Genomic DNA, 26,601 nt, shown 5'->3' with positions numbered 1-26,601 from the left:
CAATTTGTAACGTTACCAATAGTTCGCATGAACTGAGATTCCTACAATAACAGTGATACATAATATAAATCAATGACCTTATTTAAAAATAAATTTTGCTATCTGAATTTGGTTACATTTATTATGTCAACCTATATACATTAATATTGAGATTTTATGATTAACGTGCACGGTTTCATGTTAACAAACCTAGTTATTTAAATTGGCTCCATTTTATTTCCAATGTTTTTATCAGCTCGCAACAAAATTTAACTTACTTTATATGCTATAAACAAAAGCACTGCTAATGAGTTTAGTTAGAAGGCGCTTAGTAGCATACGCTACCCGTCATTCCGCTCAACTTCCTTACTGATTCAATTTATTTTGTGGGGTTAAACGTTTTTGCTTTTATGATTATGCAATATATACAATTTATATATGCAAAACATCATATATATATAGAGAGAGAGAATATGAAAAACACCATATTTACTGAAATTTAAAAAATAAAAATTTCAAAATTCTGGGAGTTTAACTTCATACTTAATTAACATTTGCACTTTTTTAAGTGTAAAACTGGACATGTTTTTGGATTTTATCTTTAATTTAAAATAACATTTTCAACTTCATTGAAAGAAGAATGCATCATTATGTGAAATACTTCGTTGAAATCAAGAATTAGTCATAGAGAGGTTTCGAAGTCTTGACTATCTTTACTATCATTAAAAAAAAAAAAATTGTGTTGATTTTTGGTCGTCTATTCGTCTTTTTTAGTATTCAGAATTTGACTGGCATGATTTTTATTTTGTTGCTACACTTATGCGGCCAGCCATCTGAAATAATTATTATAAAAGAGGAAGAATATGCAATGATTAAAATGAGTAATTTTATTGGGTTTATAATTTCATAAAATATTTAATGATTTTTAAAAACAAACCAAACGTACGGCTTTTTTGATTATATTAATTTAATCAATTGTAACAGTCCACAGTTTCTAAACTTTAGACACAACTTGAATGATACTATAAAGCGCAGTGAATACTTCAGTTAATTGAACAGTTTATGTAATATAACAACTGCTTTCAACGAATTTCCGAAAAGGCCTGTTTTGATATGCTATTGTATTTTTCTGTATATATTGGTAATATTGATATTAGCTTAAATATAAATTGTTTTATTTTTCTTCTAAGGACAAAATGCCGTTCTGTATTAATCAAATTTTACATATTGTACCTATAGTAAACTTCTTTTTTCCTTTCCAACTGTGCAACGAATCCTGGCTAGGAATCAAGAAAGGAGCTTAAAAGCCTACATTATCAAAAGATATAGACTAGCCGAACTAAACGCAGTGAATTTCCGCGTGAATCATTAGCACAAGTTCTGTGAGGTAAGTTAAAAGCATTTTTTTTAATGAATCAAATTAAAAGGTAAAAAATATTATAAGAACATATATTTTTAAGGTATTTTGAAGCTCTGCAAAGTGCTGTAGCATGATCATGCCTTTTGTTACAGAACAAAAGTATTAACTTACGCGCGTTTTTATTGCGGTCGTAGTTCGTGATTTTATTGCGGTCGTGGTCCTTTTATTGTCATCGTGGTCATGAAAGGAAGAATTATTTGGAGCTGGTTAACATTGTAATAAAAATATGAGCAGTTCTGCCAATGAAATTTTCGAGGATTTCGATTTTTAAATCGTTATGTAATGCGCTATACCTTATAAACCAAGCGGTTATTTCTCAGGTATTTTATGTAGATTTGTTTTTGCAGTATGCTCATTTTGGGGAACTCGTGAACATGAATTGCATGAAGTAACGCTAGGAGGATTATTGTTTTATATAAAATCATTTTATCGTGAAGATACAGACAGTTGTATTTTTAAGCAATCTTAAGTTAGTTAAGAAAATTTTTATTTATTTCTGAATTTGGCAAAGCGAAGTCAAAAAGTAAATTTACTAGCAGGTATATGCTAGGTATATCACACATTGTTTCTAGCATGTTTTTGTTTTTTTAAATAACGCGACAGTAGATGGTAGATAAGTATCTTTGCGAAATAGAACTGAATTTTATTTATTGATATGAAATGAAATTATTCAATCAATAAGCCACGCTTCTGGCAAATCAAGATTACGGTATCGTTTTCAGCATGTTGTTTTCTTCAAATAACGCGACAGTAAGTGGTAGATAAGCTATCATTGCGAAACAGAATTGCATTTTATTTACTGATATGAACTGAAATTCAATCAATAAGCCACGCTTCTAGCAAATCAAGATGGCGGTTACGTTGAATAAATATTTTAAGTGTCTTGGTATGGTTCAGAATATTTGTATCATCAGTAAAGAGTGCTATTTGAATTGTAAGGTATTTCGGAACGTCGGAAATGTATATGCTATATAATGACAACTAAAACAGAGCTTTGAGACACTTGTTTTAATCGGTGACCGGAAAAATGCCCACAGGAAAAAAGCCCACAGGAAAAATGCCCACAGGAAAAATGCTCACAGAATACTGCTCACAGGTATAAACCTCACAGCAAAAAACCCCACAAGGAAATATGCCCACATAGAAAAAAGCTCACATGGAAAAATGCTCACTTAGAAATATGCTCACAGGGGAAAAAGCTTCCTAGAAGCGCTTTAATCAACCACCACAACGAATATGCATTTCAAATGCAGATGTTGATAGATCAATAATGGGGAAAAAAAGAAGTAATACGAATCAGATTATTTGAAAAAATAAATCAGTCAAAATCGCAATGCCAGACGCCGTCAAATACTTCTGCATTGATAACAATGACGAGCGCATCTGCGAGCACTTTACTTTTGAAGTCTTCAGCAAGAGTGTTCATAATGCGGAAAGTTCTTGTATAGCGTTGTGTTTTATCTTAAATCCAAACAAACTACTTCTGTGCGTATGATAGGAAAGAGGAAAATATAATGATGGCTTGAACGCAGTGGAGTGTAAAATTTCTTGCAGGTTTAGAGAGAGAGAGAGCTAAGTAAGTTAGTCGATACCTTTCGGAAGAGGTAAAAAGGAATTACTAAGGATACACATTATTGCTTTTAAATCATTTAATTTGCTGATCAGTAACAATAGAGATTAAATATGAAAGTTTATTCCTGATGCTTTGCCAAACGGCAACTTAGTGGCGCGTGGAACAGAAAAATTATTTCGTGCAATGACAACATATTGCTTTTAAATAGCGTACTTTGTTTGGAGATTAAATTTGAGACGCAAATACTTTACATTTTGACGAATGACAACACACTGACGCACGGAAAATAAAAATGTTTTGTTTCAAATAGTAGCAATACATTGCTTTAAAATCGATCAGTTTGTTAATCATAAATTTATTAAATTTGCACAAAATACGAAATTACATAAACAAATACGAAGTTTAAATTTACCTTTCGAAAGGCAGCTAGGTCTATGTGCGTTGTAGCTCTGGTGGCTGTAGGTGCCGCAGCTTTTTGAGAAATGCAGGGAACAAACATTCATACATACATATAAACAGATTCTTCATCGCTTAATAATAGAGATCACTGTTTTCAAAAGCATATTCAGTTGTGATGCTGCTGCAGGTTTTATTAGTATTCATAAACTCTTCTAAGCGTTAATTTATCCATCGCTAATGACATTAAATTCTTCATTATCTATATATGGTGGTCTTTTTCCTCTCAATTTTCGTTTTTTAAAGAGATAGTTTAAATCATTTAACAAACTGTTGACCTACTTTACTGCAATATATTTTGATGACCATCAGAACATTTTTAAATTGAAATTTTTTGTTCACATGAAGTGCTAATATCTCTGAATAGTGGAAGACGTAGGATAAATACATGTTTGCCCCTGTTAGAGATCGAATATTCCCGTCTTCGATCACCTATCAGCTGTATCCGTAACTTAGAAACGAACAATGTTTCTTTAGAAAGACTTTTACAAAATATGCCTTAGATATTTATAGAGTAGTCGACAACATTTAAATAATTTGGCTCCCTTCTTACATTTTTTTCCATTGTCCCTTCTTGAAAGCTAAAATTGTAACAGACATCATTCCAAAAAATGCAATTTCGTGGTAATTGAAAATGATTTTAGGTTTGAATCTTTCACTAAATTTGGCAAATCCGTAATCATTAGTAAATGCTACTGTTTTCAATGCTTGCATTTTATCGCTGTGTAAGGATTCTGTTAATTTTATGAACAGTTAAATTTTAAGTTAAAGTTTCTTTCCTGTCAAATTCTTAACTTCAACTTACTACTTCCGGCCAGAACGTAGTTTTGGAATCTTGCTGAATATTTAATGAGAAGGAGCGGTATTTAAACCACGAAGTTACTTACTGACTTAGAGAGAATCAGAGTTTCTGATTTACGCGCGTCTGCCTTTTTGGCCACTCTCTCTCTCAAAGCTGTTATTACGCTCGGCCGTACTCAGGCCCTTGCTGAGCTTCGTAGTCAAATAAGTTAAGGGGACCAACTCGATTTAAATCCTGATAGCTTCGGCTATATTTCTTTAGTTAATATTAGTTTTAGTTTAATTCTTAGTCTCTTAAGTTCAAGCCCAAGTGTCGGCATTGTTTGTACACTCCCAGGCGGAGTTTTGTTAAAACTTATTGGAATAATAAAGGGTTAGTTACCCTTCTATCTTGTTGTTTCTTGTCGCCCGAACTGAAGCGATTATTCGCTTATCAGTTCTTAAGATGCTTCACTTCCAACATTAACTTAGAATTACAAAGTGAGGAACTCTACAACTGAAGATGAGAGTAGATATTCCAAGCCTTTTTCAAATTCTTGTATCTGACGACATGCTGCAGAGATTTCATTTTCGAAAGTCTGTGTGGTAAGACTTGCTTTTCACTTAGTTTACAGGAAGCCTGTATTTCGGAAGTGCTGCTTCATTTTATTTTGCTCCGTTTCTTCGAATGAGATCCATATTCCCTATCGCTGTTATGATGACATTTTTGCTGATGAATCTCATCGGCAGTTTTTACGGGATTTTAAAGAACAAAATTTCTTTGACATATTAATAATCTCTTCAGAAATTTTAAATACAGTAAATTCGCACTTAACTGATGGAGTACTGGTACAATGTTCTTGGCTGATCTAAAATCACGGTTAATCCGACAGCAGTTAGAAAAGCATAGAAAAAAGGAATAACCTATTTAATAATTAACATAAAATACCTGTTAACAGTTCCTCTGTATTAGTAAGCAGATTGATCTAGAGAAGAAGTTCCTTTGGTTATTTAAATTATATCAGCGTTAAAAAAATGATAACTTTTCACTACTTTTTTATTTCGATAAGGGTCAGTGGGAGACAAAAAATTAATCAGTAGCTGTAAGCTTAATTTTTTTAACGAATTAGCAATTTATTTTAATAGGTGATTTAAAAATTACCTGCTGCTGTGAGGAAGTGTTATAAGGTTTCTTAACAACTTCTAAATATTTTGACATCGTTTGCCATTTTTGCTGTTATCTCACGCATGCTCTTCTCCTTTTAGCATTTACTGTAGAGATTTTGAGGGACTTTCGAAGCTGGAAAAGGTTTTAACAGGTCATACCGAAGTAATTAAATGTTTAGTGCAATGAAATGGCTTCATCTTATTAGACTTCCCTGGCCGTTGTTAGGCCGTTCTTCTATTCTCAGTGAACCTATTACGCCTTGGTCAAAATATTAAGGTTATTTTTTTCGTTGATTATTAAAAATAAATTATAACCAGAAAATAAGATCAAAGAATATATTCTGTTATTAAGTAGAAAATTTCATGAATAATATTAGAAATACGTTAGCGAATAGATAAGGACAACATCTGTCATAAGAACATTCTTAAAGAGTCTCAATGAATATGAAATAATCTGTAAAGGTCTTAAAAATAGAATCTTCCATGACGGTTAAGTAAGAGCTATCATTCAAACAAAGACAGTTAAGCAAAAATCAGTTTATATTACCTCGCTATACCGTTGTCCGAGGCGCTGTAAACTGATGTATAATTAGAATAGACAGAAAATGAGACAGGTGTAATTGAGATATTACTTTCTTAATGCCTATCCCAATAGAGCGTAAACGCTTCCTTGTAAATAACAGAAACGTCTTTGCAAATGTGTTGTTGAAGTTCAACTCTTCGATTCAGCTACTCTGCAAATATAGCTCGAGTAATAAAAATATTAATATAACTTTTTATCATTCCTTACAATCTGCAAGGTAAATAATAATTTTCTTCACATAACTCGCAACGTTTCAGTATCAGGAAGCAACGGACGTCGCAAATGTGATGGAATTTATAGAAATGTTGTAGATTAAAAATTGTTACATACTGAAAAAGTTTCTTTTTATATTTTAAAATTATTAGTACGAGAAGATAATTTCAATTTCATCTTTATATAATGTATACAGTAGCACTTCTTAAAGATATAACACTGAATGAATCATTCAGTTACAACTGCCAATTTAAAAGCGTAAACAAATTTATGAATAGCAGCCGCTTCATTAAGTTCGTAACTTTTAAAAATATAACACTGAAGGAATTATAACTACCAAATAACAATTATAACTGCCAAAATTAAAAGTTTAAAAAAGTTATTATGAATAGCACCCGCTTTACTAAGTTTGTCACGGAAATGTTGACTTTTATTTTATTTATTTATTTCTATGCATTCATTTCCACTGAAGTGGTTTTAGATCTCGTTACTCTTTAAATGCATTCGCTAAAAAGGCTCCCTTCTTTATTTCTGTTTTTGTCTTTCTTAAAAGGGCATTTAACAGCACATTGCTTCTGCTTTTCATATCTATATATTTTGAGCTTTCTTTTCTCTATGACAATATTCCGATTTCGTTTAAGGTTTCGCTGCCTATTCATATCTGTTCTTTACGTTATAGTTCGAAAAGTATTTTTGCATTGGATTTGGTTAAGATATTTAACTGGTATAAGAAATGAATCAAACTTTTTAAAATAGAGAAAAGGATAGACGAATTTTAGTTAATTATATGTTATCATCGAAAAAAATCCCATCCACACGTTTGTGGACAAAATCTGACTCCGTATCTCGTTTTTACTGATATACGCACTACAGTGAACTCAAATGAACTGATACGAATGTATATCAGAATTATCATTATTGATGAATTGTTTTGATGCCTCTTTGTATCTCTACTGAAGTTTATTACCCCTATATAATCGTCTGTCTGAGCTTCTTGTTACTGTAATATTAATTCGGGCGCATTGGGAAAATATAACAGTGATTAAGAAAAATAAAATGAATGATAACATTTATTAGGAGAACAGAAAATCACAAGCATCTATCCCAGCGACCATTACGTTCTAATGAAATTCAAAGCTAGCGTTGGAGAATACACTCAAAAATACGTACGTACGTACATTCACCTTTAGATAACTGCAGTTTGATAGGCATGCTATTTAGACTAATAAACAAAAAAGGAATAACATTTTGCATCACATATCAGAAAATGAGAGATTAAATATAAATTTAATGATTTCCTCGTCAATGATCCTTAATAAAAAAACTTTCTTTGAGATGCGTACACAATGAATTAATATTCTTACTAATTTTGTACATATACAAATAATCTGAGTGAAAATACCTGTGAAACTGTTGTAATATTTTCTGTATAATGTAACATGAAAATCTTACGAGATGATGCTTTACCGGAAAAATAAGAGTGCAGGAGCAAGTCTATTTAATATTAAGAAAATAATGGCTATCTCGCTAAATTGGCGAGATATCGCCAAACTGGTGACGGTTTTGGCGAGTACGTTTTCTAGCCAAATATGGTTTCGCTGCCACGCCAAACTAGGTGACCATTTGGCAACATTTTGGTATGGTCCCTTTACCACCGTAATATGGTATTGTAATTGAATAACTGTAATTGTTTTCATATGCAACTGTAACCGTATCCGGCCCTCACATACCTTACAGTAATTTTGAGAAGTAATAGGCATTTCTCGGCGGTTGTATAAAAATTATATAAGGCCCGAGAGAGCATCTGCTCTCAGTTTTTAGTTGTTAATTCACCGGGTTAACTTCGCTGTTTAAATGCTCTTTGCATTGCGTTGTGGTTAATGTTCTTAGTAGTTTGAAGAGTAACTACTGATTGTATACCGAAGAGTTGCACAACTACTTTTGTGGAAAATTGCAGAACGGAGAAATGTTTCTTTCGGTGAAATAAATTTTATCAGGCTTTCACCAATTCTGTGTGCATTCAATCTATTACGGACCTGTACGCACGCAGCAATATGATATGAAGCTACATTTTAACATAATGCAAGATTTTGCCTAAAAGATTTTTGTTTATCTGTTTATTTGTCCTAATATGTGTCCTTGTGCTCATTTCCCCTCAATGACATCCGAGCAAGATTTATGGTATGATGCTGGGTCTTTCTATGACTGTGTTGTGAATTAACTGATGCAGCATCTGCTAGGCAGTGCATCTTTGGATTAACTAAAGGATCTTATTTCTGTGTTTTCAGAATTATCTTCCTTTTCCGAATTATCTTTAGAAGGAGTTAAACTTCAGTATTATTTTACTTTTCCTTACATTGGGGATATTTTGGTGTAAAGGTCACATTTTGAATGATTATTTCAGTTCTGGTAGCCTTATCAGGTTCAATGTTCCTTCTTACCTTCTTCGGAAACATACAAGGTCCTGACTAGGAACAGAGAGCTTACTAAAGCTATGTTCACTAATTGTGGTAAGTAGACAGGATACACATGAAGGGTATACAAAACCCTTTATTTTTCTCTATATACAATAACTTCCGTACTTCGGAATACACTGACCCGCTACTTGGGGTCTAACGTAAAAGTATAAAAATAAAACTAAACTCTAATTTAACTTTAAACTAATAAACGTGGAAGATTGGCCTTATATTAACAGGAAGGCGTATGTAGTACAGATAACTGAGAACACTACAATACGTTTTAAAATTTATCAAGAGGATTAAAACCTCTGGCCTGGAAGGCAAACAGCAACTGCGTAACTTCTAAGGTAAGCGGCCTGCTTTGACTCAACTGCTTCTTCTCTCTCGCTTGGCAAAAAGCCACAACTTAAATACTTGGCGTTCGCCAGACAAACTTTGCATAAAAACCTTAACGCTTATAATTCTGGCCGGAAGTAGAAAATAAGAAGTGATAGTAAAGATTTAAAATAAAATAAACGTTAGTAAAACTTAAGATCCTTACAGCCTTATCCAGCAAACGATAACTTTCCATTCATTCCTCATATCCGACGATGATACGTTTAACAGAAATGTTGTCTAGTTTTTGCCTCTTCTCCTTTAGTAAATGCACATATACCAGAATACCAAATGCCGATGATGGTTTCAGCCGGCAATCTATTTTGCAAGCAATTGGTTTTCATAACACTTTCATCCTATATTTGGAAGATTATAGACTTTCAACATAGCTCTAATCATATAAATTAATGTACGAGTCTTCTTCTCGGCCACTCTTTACATTTCCATCTCTTTCATCAGAGTTGAATCATTTTAGTGCTTTCGCAAATCGTGTTAACATTTGTTTGATGAAGTATGCGATATGTTCTTGAGTTTTTCTTTACGCATTAGAAGATAAATTACTGTGGATAAATTAACATCATCCGTTATTCTTTGTATATGCATGTAGCACAAACTGGAGTTACAGTTTTCACTAGTTCGCAAAGTTCAGTATGCAATAAACAGTAGATTATATTGTAAGGATTTTAAGTTTTACTAACGTTTATTTTATTTTAAAACTTTACTATCCTCTCTTATTTTCTATTTCCGGCCAGAATAAACGCGAACAGATTTACTTATGCAAATTGAGCTTGCAAACTGTTAAGTATTTAAGTTGTGGCTTAAGAGAGAGAGAGACTTCTCTTTTCGTATCTTCTACACTTATACAAACATAGTTTAAAGTAAACTTCCTGTTCTTACTCAGGACTCCAGGATGTTTGCAAAAGCAATTAGAAGAAATAGTAGTCCTGCTAATATAAGTTCGCGAATTAGAGGTTTTGCAAAATCGTTCTCTGAATGCTTCACATGTGATACAGATCTCGCAAGTTAATGTATTGGAATTCAGGGCATTATTCGTATCTTCATCCAGAGTTTCTGTATGCATACTTAAAATGTCTGCTGGACTTCTATGGCCTAATTCATGGATGAATCTATGGATAATTCATTTGCCAATCATAATGCATTCCGCATGAGTGTGTTTTCTACGAAAAACATGTTCACTTTTCATGAGAATTTAAAAATCTTCTCTGTTGTAACAAATCTTTTAAAGTTTATTTCATGTTCATTGCCAGTTAGAGTCTTTATGAATAACATTTTTAGATAGTTGCGTGACAAAACTCACATCTATGATCGTATCAAGTACTTCTTCATGCTTCCCGGGATAGTGGTTAGTGAAGCTGACTGCCGTATCAAAGCGCCTGGGTTTGAATCCCGGCGAAGGCATGAATGTTTGTATATGTATAGTAACTGTGCGGCATGGGAGCACATTAAATATTCTGCGAGCCAAAAGTCCTCTCGAGATGTCGTGGCAAGGAAGAGAGGGGGAACCCCTAGGACCCATGCCGCGGGAGTTCTGTCTATCAAAATTGGTGGTAGAACTCAAAATAGTATTTAAAATTTGTTTATGATTTTGTAATTTTTTGCACTGCTTACTCTGGCCTGTAGGTTTTGGAATAATTAAGACACAATTTACTTTTCTGATTTTATTTTAAGCATTAAACATTAATTTGTATCGTTTTGGTTCAGAAACAGGCTGATGCATTTATTTCTTTCATTGCACCATCCCCCTGAATGATGATGCAAGGAAACAGGGAAAGATGCAAATTTCTTATTTTTTCTTTTCATTTTAGACTTCGGCATTTTTTTGTGCCTATTGTACAGTTAGTCAATATGCATCTCATTTTTTTTGTCCCTATACTTCTGCAATTTTTTTGCATATTTCGATTCACATATAGGATGGATTTTAAATGTACTATTTAAATTTATTTCTCATTTTCTACCACTTGCCGCTCTTTTGAGCAGCCAGTTAATTAGTTTTGAACTGCTTTTTAATTTATATTTATTCATTTATACACATATAATTTATACACATATGAAATATTCATTTATACATATATATATATATATATATATATATATATATATGAAAATTTCATATATTTATTATTTTTTCATGCGTCGGTTTGGTTGTATTTATATAATTTGTTTTTTGGACTCCACCAGGTCAAAATAATATTTAAAACTCTTCTAAAATTTGTTTATTATTTTGTTGCTATAATTTTGCAATATTTGGGACTGCTTACTCTGACCTTTAGGTTTTGGATTAACTAAGACACAGATTACTTTGATTAATTTTCTGAACTGGTTTTAAGTATTAAACTTTATAATTTGTATGGTTCTGGTTCAGAAACCGTGCGATTTTTTATTTCTTTCATTGCGCCATACCCCTTATATATATGTTATATTCATAAATAAAATAAATTCATATATTATATATGAATATATGAATTCATATATTCATATATAAAAATAAATATAAAAATAGGCTAAAAATTCGAATTAAAAGTTTTCTTTAAAACACGTTCTGCGCTATAGCTGCAGAATTGAAGTAGAATAAACTTAAATCATCTAAATTAATTAGTAAATTGGAATAAAAGCAATGCAATTCCTCTATAATATACTAATTGAAACCGTGTATAAGAGATTTTAAACAATATCAAAATTAATCCAATTAAAGAAAGAATTCATAGTAGTACAAGCCCGAAAAATAAAAATGCGAAAGCGAAAATATAGAAAATTATACAAATAAAAATTAATCACCTCTTATTGAAACTCTAATTCAGAACTCGTCAGGGGAAAATGGATTAAAGCTTCATAAAAGTCGATTAATATGCTTCGAAAATACTTTTCGTTCTCTTGGTACATTTGAGATCAAAAGCCGTAAAAAGATTACATAAAATTTTTATTAAAAATTTTAAAATTCATATAAAACCTAATCTCAAATGTACCAGACTTTTACCTGCATATTTTCGAAACACTTGGAAAAAAGAATAAAAAAACTACATAGTGCCAAAATGACAATTAAAAGCCATAGAACTTTACATTTGTACATGAAATTCACATGAACATGTACATTGAAAAAAAAAAAAATTGTTCTAAAACCAATATATGCTAATCCGAAATTCCAAATCAAGTATAAATAAAGAGCAAAACTAATAATCATTTAAACAAATTAAAAAATTGGGAGGTCCCCGATTATGCTAAACTAAACTTTTAATATTGAGAAAACGAAAAACTGTACTTAGAGATTTCTATAAATAAAAAAATTTAAATCTGAGCTTTAAACAGCTAAAAACTGAAAACCTATTTGAAACAACAATTGAAAAAATTGGAAAACGCAAACTTACTGAAATTTTAACACGACCTTCTATGCGTGATCTAACTGAATTCTAAAGATGGCCAAACGGTGTTCTTGCTAAAGAAAGTAGATCTTTAGAGAAGACGAAATTTTGTAGTTCTTTGAAAAAGTATGAGATAAGGTTCATACTGTCCAATAGCAGAACAAAGTATTTTGACATGTGTTCAAAATGCCCTACCCTGTTATATTGTGTGCGCGGAGGTGTCAATGTTTGGGTGTGGTTTGTAAAATTATTACCGACGAGGAGGGGTGATCGTCATCCCAAAATGGCCGCGTAAGAAACTTTAAAAGAAGCTGCTCTCTGTAAAATTTTAAAGCGCGCAAACAGAACTGGCTCAAAGTTTCCTAAAAGGAAATATTATAAATGTCTTTCACGTAATCGGGATACAGTACACCTTAGAAACTAGAATCCCCATTTTTTTAGTAACAGTCAAATTTGCCTGTTATTAAATTTACGAAAAAAGTAGAAAGAGAGTATATAGAAATAATATAAATAATTAAAAGGAAAAAATGAAAGATTTTGGTATATATTTACTTTAAATTTCTTATGGTATAGTCATCCAGCTATTACCACCAATTAAGTTTTTCATATCACTATAGATGGGGAAATTTAAAAAAAAGATAGTTAATACCAGCTTTCTTTAAAGATATAAAAATTTTGAATCCAGGTGATTTATTGTCTAAGAGAATAAATATTGACTAAATAATTGATTTCTTCTTGTAAGTATTCGACTTTCTTGCAAATATTATTGATTCTAATTAGTTCAGTATGTATGGTATTAAGTATTACTCTTTTTAGAAATATTGCAGTACCAATGGATGAGTTTTATAGTAGGGGAATCAAATCCTCTTCTTTTGTCGTAAATTTTAATTTCTTAGAAACTGATAATTTGCAAATCTAGGTAATTAATATCTTCTTGCTGAAAGTTAGTTTTATTTAATTTCCAACATGAAAGATAAATGCGACTGTATTCTATTTGATTGCAGTTGTTAAATATCAATATCATCATCCATGTATCTGTAAATATTAGAGTAATGTACATATACATATGAATATTAAAATTTATAATTTTTGCATTGTACATTTTCCCTTTATGCACTGTAAATTTAAAACATTTTCTTATCTGTCTGAAAAACAATGTAATTCTTGTGATAAATCTTTTTGAATTGCTTCGATTCAAAACTAATCTCTATCTGATCATATAGATTCGGACTGATTAGATAATTGGTTTCATATTGTCAAAATTATACTGTAGTCTGTAACTTCTCTTCATTATAAACTGCAAGTAATGTAAACATGCGAATGTACGATAATATTTATAGAAGAACGAGAGATTATCTTGACCGAATTTTGATATATGTATTTACATTTTTGATATATGTGTTTTTACATTACAGTTGAATTTATTGTGTTTACGAATTTTGATATATGTGTTTAATATATGCGCTCTGTCACAAATAAAGGATTGTATAACGCTGCCGGGACTGCATTTTATCTGAAAACATCCAACTCTCACCAGTTTCTTCGTCAGTCCCAAAGTTTCATCCCCCCCTGTTATACGATTGATATGCCAGTTACTATTCATTTTTGTGGAATATGTAAAACATTACTGCTCTGAAATACAGGGTTAAACACTGCCTTATAATATGAGGTACGCAGTTTATTTCGGACTTAAACAGGAGCACAATTTGCTCTTGATTATGTATGGTTCTTTTTATGTATAATTAACTATTTGAAGAAATGTTTAAAAAATAATAAAACATTTTAAGATTGAAAAAGAAAAATGTGTCTTTTATTGGGTGTGGGGAGGACTAATATTTGAAAATGTGGTAAACTATTAGTTCGCACGAACAAACTTCATTAGCTTTTATTACATTTTAAATACGTTTTTGTTGCTGAATCGTTATTAATGAAATATGTAGAGGCATTAGGACGTTTTTGAAGCAGGAAAGATGAAAAATCAGCAATGCCCTCGCCAGGACTCGAACCACAGACCTCTCGAATACGCGCCAAGTCTGCTCGCCACTACGCCACGAAGGCATGCTAAGAAGGCGGGAGAAATACCTCATAAATATTTCAAATCAATTAAACCATAACTGCCCAAAAATTTAGTTTTTATGACAGCAAATTAATACTGAGAAGACGGAAAAGTGATAGTAAGATGTTATAACTATTATAGTAAGATAAGTATATAGTAACTAAAATAGTTATAACTATTAAAGTAAGATCGTAAGATGTTATAATAAGCTGTTATAGCTGTTATAAATATGAAATATGCACTTTAAAATGTATCATCATCATGAATAAAAATGCCAAGATTTCTTGTTGCGCTCTATGAAATCTCTATCACAATAGATAGTATATAGTATCTGAACAATCAAAATCTGAAACAGGTTGGGACATCCAGGAAAAGGAAGAGCAAGCTTCCTTTTGATAATCAGTCAATTAAATTTAGTTCCCTAGTCATTGTGAAATTCGAGGAATAGTAGGATGTTTCATCATAAAATGTCAATAACTGCAAACGTAAAGCTTCTTAAATATTTTTCAAAGAGTATGTGTATTCAACTTACGTTAGGTCAGATGTTTAATGTGAATTCAAATATTTTTCATTAAAAATATTGGTAAGTCTTGGTTGAGATCAATAAAAATTGGCATGTTATTATACGAAAACGAAAGGTAGGTGTTAATATTATAGTATCCAAATTTTCAGTTAGTTTTTTGAAACTATTAATTATAAATGTTGTCTTAATACAAAATTTGAAAATGAGCAACAAATGAAAATTTATATTTATATTTAAGAACCTCAAATAAAAGATGAAGTAATACTATATGGTTTATACAATCTTTGCATCTAATTTTTGTTTTTTAAAACAAAGTTAAAATTAAGCAAAACACTTGAAATTTAAGGTTTCGAGTTCGTATTTATTGTTTATTCCATAATTTTGTTGTGTCGTAAATTTGTAATTGTACTTATTTAATTAAGTTAATCAATATTTAGGTATTTTATTTAAACTGAAATTGCAAAGAGTGTAGTAGATATATGTATATATATATATATATTTAACAGTTAAAATATTTAGTCCTATTTATTTTTCAATAGTTCGGTTTTCTGACAAAAGACAGGGAGCGTTTCTTTCTGGACGGAAATGATTTCTTTGTTTGTCCCAAACTGATTGTGTATAGCATTTACGACACCACAGTAGTGTGTGTCGCATGTCTTCCGCGCTGCGAGAGTTTTGTTTACTGGGTTAATTGGCGTTGCAGCTTCACTTTTCTTTGTGAGTGCTAAAAGTGTTGAATAAATGAGCTACTTTCGGACGGATGGGGGGTATGTAAATTTCTCATTTTTAAATGCAACAGTTGGTGTGTATGTTGGTGTATTTAATTATGGCAAAGCACACTAGGGCTATCTGCCTAAGGGGAGGGATGCCTTCGTGGAAGACTTTCTGAGGGAAACTGCCTCGTATACACGTTACACATGGGGAAAACCACGAAAACGCCCATGCAACCAGCTTGTTCGCGGGATTCGAACCTCGGACCGAACTACCAGTGTTCAGCGACTTTACCGCTCGGCCGCAGGTGGGCCTAAATGCAACAGTGACCTTTTCTTTGTGCTACTCCCTTTGTTAGCTGGGGTCGAATTTTGTTTTTCACCCCTTTGGGATTTGCTTAAATCAGTTAAATTTGAGTTTTTCGTTTTGTGAAAGATGATCTACAAGAAAATGAAAGAAAGTGGAAATCGAGGCCAGCCGTCTTGTGGCGGGTTCGTCTGCGCAGGCGGCCTGTGGCCGCGTGTTATTTTTTTGTTTGGAGATTGCTTGAAAGGGAAGAGTGGAAACTGAGTTGTCTCGTTAGGAGTTTGAATTGACTGTGCACGGTAAAAGAGCTGAAATTAAACAAGTCTTTAAGAAAAAGAAAAAAAAAAAAAAAAAGAAAAGAAATCTTTTGAAAAAAAGAATCGTGCTAAAGTGAAGGACCAGAACTCCACCTTGTATTTGTTACGGATGCGCAACTTAATGCATGAGTATTTAACAGACCTTCTGAGAGTACCTATATCTTTTACTATATACTGCACATTATCTCATCTCTTATCATTTCGAGCACTATGCTGGTTATGAACGAAGCGTTAAAGGCGAGCCATTTTAAAGTCCGGGAGGAGTATCCGGCAGTAAAGCTCGGAGTGGGTTTCGGGGGAGGTTCCTCGGAGTTCAACAGAAATACGCAAGACGAGCGTCGGAATATTAAGGCTTCCTTATGTTCAGGCTATGCTGACAATCGCCTGAAGAGCCTATCTCCAGCAACAGAGATTAGATGAGTGGTATTCGCCTCTTTCCAGCAATTCGTTTACAGAATGGACCTCGACGTGTAAGTGATAGTTTACCTTTTTTTTTTAAGGTGTTGCTTCAAGGAAATTTGGACATCCCCTAAAGATTGTATGTTTCGGAAAAGTCTATGAGTAATTCTTTAACTTTTTTCTTCTTTGTATTCTCTAATTCCACAATAGACTAAGTAATATTCATTATTATATATATATATAAACCAAGAAGAGATTAAAAAATTGTGGGTAATGACCAGTTGTTTTAAGGTCTGTAATTGAAGGATTAAGGTTTTGTTTCACTAACTTAATTTGCGAGCTAAGGAATATTAAAAAATCGTAAACATCCAATTAATATGAGTAATGAGTGTATGTTATTTTCTGGAATAAAATATATGTGTTAAGGTTAATTTTGCAGGGAACTGATCAGCTAACCCAGCTATCATCTGGATTTAAATTCTAGGAATTTAGTACAAAGTCTTTAATCCGGACTCGTTGGGACTTCGGCGATTCCGGATTAGGGTTTTTTCCGGATTATAGATCATCAATTTAAATCTGGTAAGATGGCATGCAGAAATTATAAAATTAAAAATATAAAACCGTAATTTATGAAATAAAGAGCAATTATGATCTAAAGGGTATCAAAATTTACAAAAAAAAATAGCTTAATATTTATTTGTTTACATTATTAAACATTTCTTTCAATGTAAATTGTTTAAGTTGCTTCGTTTTTTTGTGCTAATACTTTCTCTTTAATTATATAAACAGACATAGTTTCTTGTTCAGTTCCACTGTTCAAGTCCTGTAATTGCTGCGTCGAGAATACCGACTAACTTGTCAAACGAAATATTTTCGTTTTCAATAACCTCTCTGTCACTTTCTTCACTATCGGAAGCGGTACATCGAAACATGCTTTCGCTTTGTAGATCCTTTGGAAGCTCCAGAATCGGAAACTATTTTTGACATAATCGAAAGTTCAAACTTACTTTTTATAAAATTGCTCTAACTGCCTGCAAAAAATAATAAGCCGGATCCAATTAGAAGAATAAGGAACAATACAATCTGCAACATTAACTGAAATAGATAATTTTAGCCTTGCTTATAACGTTCCTTATACCTTAAACGCGCATACGTAAACGTATTATGCACATGCGTAAACGCATATGCGCAAGCGTTAAGGTAATATGTGCATGCGTGAACGCATATGCGCATGCGTTAACGCATGCGCAAAAAGTTTGTAGCTTTGAGGTCCGGATTATAGATCATTTTGGATTATGGACGTCCGAATTAAAGACTTTTTACTGTAAATGTGTTTGATCTTTTACGTTTCATTTGTTTATTTTGAGTTACTTTACTTTGGTCAGCCCAGTCACTCCATTGAGCCGTTAAGGCTTTTAAGAAACATGAAGACCTAACTTGGGGTATTGTAAATATTTTTATGCATTTTGGGTACTCACAATGCGCCCTTAATTTAATGTACTAGACACTTAATGTAATTATTTGAATAATTTTCTGTATAAATTGAAAAGATTTTTAGATGCCAGGAATGTATTTAAACTCTTGATTTTTTTATTTATGTTGAACTGATTGATTGTAGTATGAATATTTCTTCCCTGGTGTTGTGAGGTTTTTGAATTAAGGAAATTGAACTTTGTTGCTCTTGAGTTAATTTAGAAATTGATTTAATATGTAGTTCATGTGAATTGAAGTAATGGCTTTCTTGTGAATTGAAGTAATGGCTTTTATCTGACAGATAGCATTCTCTTTTATCCGAACACCAGCAGAGATTCATTCCTCTTTATTCTTCAGGTTAAGTTTTATTGAATTTGAATTTGATAGAGTTAATGGATTCTAAGAAATAGTTTATTGATTAAATGTAAAGTGGGTAAGATCAATCACGCAGTTCCTCTCCTCCACACAGTATAGGAGTATAAAAGTTTTCAGAATATTATTTTGAGTCAGATTGTTTTCAGTTAGATACCTTTTTTTCCTTATTTGATTTGGATCCGGCACCAACCACGTAACTTTGGTACCAATAAATTCAAAGCACTATTCATGTTCCCCTACATAACAATTTTGTTTCAGGACTACCAACATACATAAATATTAAATTTATGAAGTAATAATTTTTTGTTGCGATAAATAAATAATAGTGATTCGAATTAGATAAGAATAAAGTGGTACTATGTTTTCATTAAATAGGCATCGAAAGATTTATGAAACATGACATGCTGATGATTTCTATTTTTTATTTTCCGGTAAAGTGAATACCTTAGGGATAAAATATTTGATAAAAAGCATTAAAACATTTAACAATCTATTATCAATTGTAATGCTTTTTGAAATTCTAATATAGACTTTTGTGAAGGAACTTGACTCGATAGGAGACCAGATCAGAAAATTATGTTAACTTAGTTCACTTTCAATCTATAAGAACCAAGGGGAAAATGTCGATTTCAAGGGAATAATAGAAACTTGTTTAATCACAATAATTTCCGTCAGTGCCTTACAGCAAACGTTGTGACAAGTTAATTTATACCATATACATAAAAATTCCGTATTTTTGAAAATAATGAAATTCTTCCCTGTCCATAAGCTGTAAGAACAAAAATGGCTCAAGTACTGGAAAATATGATAATATATTACAGAAATATCAGGAGAGTATACAGGATAGAGCATAACTTTCGCATCCGAAATTACTGTACTCCCAACAAGATTCATGCTTGCCATCGGTCGCTACCCTGAAGCAACATGATTTTATGACTGACTACTAAGCTTAAGGATAAAAGTACCATGAATACTTAACGATAAAAATATTATGAATATCGAGCTGCGTTTATCATTTCACCTAACGGCATGAGTAATGAATAAAACCAGCGGAAAACGCCTGCAGCAGAAGATTAAAATTAATGTATAATATTCACATCTTATCCACAGTCACAATTCATTGCAGGAACATTTATTCTTTACTTCCCCCATAGCACAGAACATCCTCAGGATGCCCTACTTAAGTCTCAATATTCCAGGACATACTTAAGATGTCCTGAGTATGTTGATTCTCAGACGTCCTGAGGACATCGTAATTTAACATTCTGAGGATGTCTTATTTAAGTTGCTATGTCCCGGGATATGAGAGGATGTCCTGAAGATGTTGATTCTCAGATGTACAGAGGGCTTCATCAATTACATATCCTGAGGACATTCATATTGTATTGTCCGGAGGACTCGGTTGTCAAACATTCTGAGGATATTTGTTCTCAAATTTACCAGTTTTAGTTTTCTGACATTGCACATCTGAAACTTGCACATTATTTAAATTTCATATGTATTTTACTAAGTTGTTTCTAAATTCTGTACATTAAAAATATTGATATTGATATGATTGATGATTTCTTCTTGACTTTGTTATTAATTTTAACTGCTATTTTTTTCTGACGTTTTTAAAAATTTATTTAGTCATGGAAAAGATTTTTCTCAATGGATTAGCATTTTCTAGAATATTTGCTAAATTCTGAATAACATATATTTTTTATAAGAAATGTTTAAATTACATGTATAATTACTTGCAGCTTACAAACGCTACTATAAATATAGGCAAAATTAGAAATTTTTTATTATAAAGAGACTAGAGTACCACTACCGTGCTTTGTTTTGATCCAGGAGTTCGTGAACACAACTACTTGTTAAAATTCCTTACCTCTTTTTTTTTTTTACTGCCAATGGCATGGAACATTTGAAAATTGTACATTTAAATTGTACTTTTGTTACCTTAAAGTGTTCGAAGCAAGATCTTGCAAATTAACAGAGAGTAAAACCTAAAATTAGCTGTTCCTTCACTAAACGCTATACTGATGTTTTCTATATCGCCGCTGCGGCAGAATTTCTCAATTTGATCTCGGAAAAGTAAAGCAATCTTATCCGATTGCTCCCATAATTGATTTCATATCGACAGCTTTCATTGTTTAATATTCATTGAAAGAAACAAATATTACATTTGTATTACTAAGGTGTGACGTTATCACGTGACAAAAATTTTCATATTCTTCGACAGTTACTTCCTTCTGCAATATACAGAAACTTAATATCATTCGAAAGCTTTTTCATTTGCAGCTGTAACCAATAACCAAAATAAAATTAAGAATTTTAGATTTTTTTTTTTTTTTTAAATTTGGATATTTCTGTTAATTGTTTTAGGTCTGAATACGCCTTGGGGTATATTCTTAGCTCTTTGAGAATGGGGTATAAAAAGTTTCGTATATTTTTTAGTATTTCTTATAGATGTTTATTTAATTATCTCAAGTGGTCAAGAAAGATGCCAAATCAGAATAGTTTTAGCATTTTCAGAACTCCTTAAAACTCCTTAATTATTCGAGTTTAATTTTTGAGATAATTATTCTCTGATGAGCCGATTTCAAGAATTAATTTATGAATAATTAAATTGCACTTCGCCATAAAATGTTTCGGAAAGAGTTTTTAATTAATTTTTAATTTAAAAGCGTTTTTAAAAATTCATTTACTTTAATTCCTATTTAGCTTGCTAAACCTTTTTACTAGTTGCAATAGTCCTTTTCACAAGCATACTACACTTTGCCGTATAGTATAATCATTATACACATAACATACATACATATATATATGAATATAGAATGGTAATATATATATATATATATACCATTATATAACAAAACTTAATGTGTAAAAATATATTAATTTAGAAATTAATATATTTAATAAAACTTATTAATAATAACTTACGTATTTAAATATTAGCATAATTAATAAAAGAGATTTAAAGTGAATCATACTATCTGTTTCGGCTTTTTGCCCAAGTTTTTTTTATTTATTTGGCTTAATTTTAAATATTCCGATTTGTAAATCTGATCAGATGTAGAACCACTTGTAAGAGGAATTTGCATAAGCCAGCTGAATCACACTGTATATTTTGCAGCCATTTTAGTTAGCTATTAATTAATAATACAACATATCGATTTAAATTGTAAAGAGCTTTTTCAAGCATGAAAATATGTGATTCAAATTTATGTGCTCAATTATTTGAAAGAGTCTTCATTAGTGGATGAAAAAGGCAACGCTCTAATTTACTGTCTTTTAAAATAATTAAAATTATTAATTATTATACACTAGAAAATATTTAAACTGTTACGGGTAAATATTTGTTTAAAACTTAAGATAAAAATGAAACTTATGATGAATGAAAATGAAACTAGATGGCTACATTAAATTAAATATTTAATCTCATATTACCGTAATATTAATTAAATAGCCGTTTCAGTATTGCTAGCAATGATACCAAGAAATATGTATTCAAGCTACAGCTTATATAAATTAAAATAATTTCTTTTTCAAGAAATGAAATGTTTTTTAACTATGTTCAGTAATCAAAATAGTTTTATTCTTTAGGCGTAACCAGGTTTTTAAAAAAAAGATTTAACTGTGATAATTACAAGAACGCCAGCTTATCAACAAACAGGATTTAAACAGCAGATGATTATTTATTAAAATATAATCTGGTCCAGGCAGCAGACTAAATGTATCATTAATAATGTAAAAGTTCTTCCGGCAATCTGAGTAAAATTTTAATTCTGCTAGCTAAAAACATCACGATATAAAGACATAACAAATAACAAACCAAGAGATTAGTTAGACATTTTGCTTTCGTGTATTTAGTTCTAACATTAAGTGTAATTTATCTTAAATTCTGCTTTCGGAGCATTTCCTCAAACTAGATTATTACAATTTGTTTTACTAGCAGACAACAAGTCTTAAGGCAATAGCTATTAGGCGTTTCAATCGTTTTTAATTAACTGCTTCTATAAAATGTCACTATTTGTCGTCAGGTTCAGTTAATTAAGTTGAATTTATTTAGTTTTAAACTGAGTTCCATCTTGTTACCATGGACGGTGATAAAGAAGCAAAAGAACAGGTATCAGTTGAAATTCAAAACGTATTGTTTCTAACAGCACTGTAGATGTACAAGATTAAAATTTAAACTCTTCTAAATAACGACATTTTCGTGTATTTTAAAACAGTAACAAAATTATAATTATTTTCTTAAAGTATAGTTAAAATTCATATTATTCTATCTTTCATAAATAATTACAATAATTATAATTATCTTCTTCAACATTAAGAGTTAAACTGTCAGTCGTGAAAACCGTCTGATTAGCTTTATTAAATTTTAAAAGATTACATATAAGAGTTAGATTATGAAGTGCAGAAATTATCTCATTAGATAAATTAAAATTATAAAGACTACAGATATTTAGCAAATTTAATTAGACTTTCGTAATAATGTCTATGCATATTCTTCTTGACCATTTGTGGAGTTGATCAATCTGATTTTAAAAAAATTAATTAGGGCAATCCATTTTCATAATATAATAGCAGATGTTGGGAAATTGAAATTAAATTTAAAAAAATATTGTTGAGTGCGTAGGGTTCGTAATAGATTGAATGCACACAGGTCAGATGATAGCTTGATAAAATTTATTTTATCCAAAAAAAAAAAAAAAAAAAATTCAGAGCTCAGGAACGTTTTGCAAAAACAGTCATATTCACAGAATCACATAGTACTATTGATAGCTACACTTCAAACTACTGAGAACGTTAGGCAGAACGGAATGCAATGGGCATCTACAGTACGAAGCTAACCCGGAGATATCTCAGCATTCCGAATTCACGCTGAAATAACAACTAACAACAACTGAGAGCTTTCTCCGGTCTTATAGAGTTTTCACTGCCGAGAAATGTCCAGTACTTCTCAAAATTTCTAAGTTATATGAGGGTCGGGTACGGTTACAGTTGCATATGAAATCATATGCATACGATAGACGAATATAACGAAAATCTGCTTTTCGTAATATTCGTCTATCGTATTTCGTTATATCTTACACACTCACACACACACACACATATATATATATATATATTACATAATAATCAATTACAATACCTATTACTGTATTATAGGAACCGGACCAAAATATCGACTTTTGGCAATTTCTCGCCAAATTTAAATTTGTTGTAAAATCGGTGCCAGCTTGGCGATATCTCGTGAGATTAGCTAGATAGCCATTTACACAATATTAAAAAGATTAACTTACAATATTAAAACGATTTGCCTCTGTATTCTCATTTTTCCGGTCGACCATAGCCTCTCTAGATTTTCATGTCATATTAGACAGAAAATTATAAAAATTTCACATATAATTGCACTAAAGTCTTCTATTTTTGTACAAAATTCGTAACAATATTTAAGAACTCTACATTTTATATTTAATTCTTTTAACTACAATGATTTAATTTCTATTACCTTCGTTGTAAGCGTATATTTTTATTCTAGAATACTAGAAGAAAAAAGAATATTATCCTGTCAACTTTGTTATCGTGAATATAAAATTACTTTAAATAGCTTTATAATTGTTTTTACTTTGCACAAATGCATTTTCTTATAAAATCATAGATATAAAACATGTAAAATCATAAATTCAGAGAGCAACTGATCAAATAACATACATGGAAATACAAAATACAAATGCTCAGCACAGCTTTTTTAAGTAAATAACTCAAAACAATTTTGCTTCCAGATAAAGAACTATATTTCAGAAACCTACGACTATTTTTTCAGAACAAGATGAAAGTAAGTACATTTATTCTAAACAAGAAACAACTAAGAGTACAATACATTATCTAAACTAATTCCGAATATTATCTCTGATTGTTCATCTACAAAAATATGAGCGTTTTATACGCATAAAATCGGTATCTTTCTGGAATTATTTTTCTTAATTTTTAATACAGCTTTAATGAAATTCTTTCTTAAACCTGAAAAAGATGTGTTACGGTAAATGGTCACTGAAATCTTAATATACCTTGCATGCTTTAAAGAAACCCTTCAACACTGCAACAAGCTTTATTAAGAAGAATATTTTCTATGTTTGGTTTAGGGAAAAGGATATTTTCCCAAATGAATAACAGTCTCCTTTATTTTGATCAACGATCGAATGATTCAGATCTAGTTCTGGCAGTGAATGTAGCCTATATACTTACTGCCCCCTTTTTTTTTTTTTTTTTTTTTTTTTGGATAAAAGAGCAAGTGTATAGCAGTTGTTAACTTTGTACATCATACTTTAATTCACATAGGTTAGGTTATTTAATTACGGCAAAGCCTCGAAGGCTATCTGCCTAAGGGGAGGGATGCCTTCGTGGAGGACTTTTTAAGGGAAACTGGCTCGTATACATATTACACATGGGGAACTAATTTATACAGATATAGATATGTACACTGCGCAAAACAAAGGGGAGACAGTTCCTATATCTCCCGCTCTACTGGGTCGATTGACAAAATTCACATTGCGTTTTTCATGTCACGAAAGCGCGACTTAGGATATATATTACATTTATATATAGCATCGTTCTAACATAGATATTTTGACTCAAAATCGGACTTTTTCTGAAATAAGATACCATTTTTTTACATATTTCTATTCTACGACTCAAATTATGCCTAAATATTAAATTTTGTAAAATTTGGTGCGAAATTTACGGAGAAATTCAAAAATTTAACTTGACGCTTATTTTTCACTTTTCGCCAATAATAATTCAATTGGCGAACTTCTTAATATATGGAAACCAATTTTCCTTTCCTTTCCATTATGTCGGAGCGGAAAAAAGGGCACCTCGTTTCTACCTTTTTACATCGTGCATGAGAGGAAAAAAAGTGACATCGGTCCTACTTTCAAAGAAATTTAACAAAGTGTGTAAACTACATTTGATGTGTTATCGTTTTCAACAAACATGCCAAATTTTAAAATGCGCCAGTATATAAATTCACGTATATCTTTGGAAATATTGAATAAAAAAATGTAATTTTTTGCAGGTATACTTAGAAATACGTCTACTTTAAGATGATGGTAAAAATCGTAAAGATTATTATTCAATTTGTTTTGAAAAATTTATAAAAATTATTTAAAAGTACAAATTTTTAAAATAAATCATAAAAAATGGCTGAATGTTGTTTAGAATGGAACTGAATTTTGAAATGTAAAAGGAAGAATCAAATAAGGTTAATAAAAAACGAGAGATTTATAAATATATACCAAACTCAATTAACATTGAGGAGCTAAAATTTTGAGAGCTAATTTTTTAAAAACTACTCGTGCGAATTTTACCAAACTTGGCAGTTTGGCGTAATGTGAGTCGTAGAATTGAAATAGGAAAAAAACATTGGTATTTCATTTCAGTTCAAGTTCAATTTTGTGTCAAAATACCTATATTAGAACAATGCTATATATAAATCTAATAGACATCGTAAATCGCGCTTTCGAGACATGAAAAGCGCAAGTTGAATTTCATCAATCGGCCCAGTAGAACGGGACATATAAAACTGTCCCATTTTTTTCTTCGCAGTGTATTTAAGTACATTAAGTTTGTACATATAATTTTATAGTGTTTTAATTTGACAGGTTTATATATGAATTAGATAATCAGCGTTCTGTGCATGCACATAATACAGTAATACCCATTTTCTAGGAGGCGCTATTTGTTTCTGTTCTGTAGTATATAAAATCTTTAGGTTCTCTTGAACAGTACGAGGTCAAAACATTGATACAATGCTTGCATGCACTGAACAGCCAGAACCTTTTGATCATCTACTCAATAACGTATTGCGTGACATTTGACCTGAAAAACAGTTGCAACTCGCCTTGGCATTGATGCCAGAAGTTCTTGGTAGTTGATCAGAGACAGGTCATACCAAATGTCTAAACAGCGGTCACGTAAAGTCGAGATATTCCGGCATGGTGGTGTTTGAGCTCTGAGCTGCTACTCCATGACATCCCAAATGTGCTCTATCGGTTCAGGTGGCCTG

The 26,601-nt window shown here is 31.4% G+C and overlaps 1 protein-coding gene and 1 long non-coding RNA gene across 3 annotated transcripts in view; one reads left to right on the top strand and one right to left on the bottom strand.

The window, feature by feature from the left end:
- The window catches only part of LOC146997145 (uncharacterized), a 41,072-nt gene extending 28,362 nt beyond the window's left edge, over window positions 1–12,710 (bottom strand). The window contains exon 1 of the long non-coding RNA XR_015041150.1: window positions 12,389–12,710. This is a non-coding gene — a long non-coding RNA (uncharacterized LOC146997145). The remainder of the gene's footprint in view (window positions 1–12,388) is intronic.
- Window positions 12,711–14,886: 2,176 nt separating this feature from the next.
- The window catches only part of LOC146997144 (protein trapped in endoderm-1-like), a 41,320-nt gene continuing 29,605 nt past the window's right edge, over window positions 14,887–26,601 (top strand). The window contains exon 1 of one of the 2 annotated variants that reach the window (XM_085816790.1): window positions 14,887–15,076. In XM_085816790.1, the coding sequence (XP_085672916.1) occupies window positions 15,054–15,076 (23 nt within the window). In that variant the 5' untranslated portion in view covers window positions 14,887–15,053. The remainder of the gene's footprint in view (window positions 15,077–26,601) is intronic. The other variant, XM_085816791.1, reaches the window with a different exon arrangement.

The sequence above is a fragment of the Stegodyphus dumicola genome, chromosome 5 (assembly GCF_044657685.1).
Source record: "Stegodyphus dumicola isolate Sdum_Otavi_A_Nest chromosome 5, ASM4465768v1".
Classification (NCBI taxonomy): Eukaryota; Metazoa; Arthropoda; class Arachnida; order Araneae; family Eresidae; genus Stegodyphus; species Stegodyphus dumicola.
This window is presented reverse-complemented; position numbering and strand designations above follow the sequence as displayed.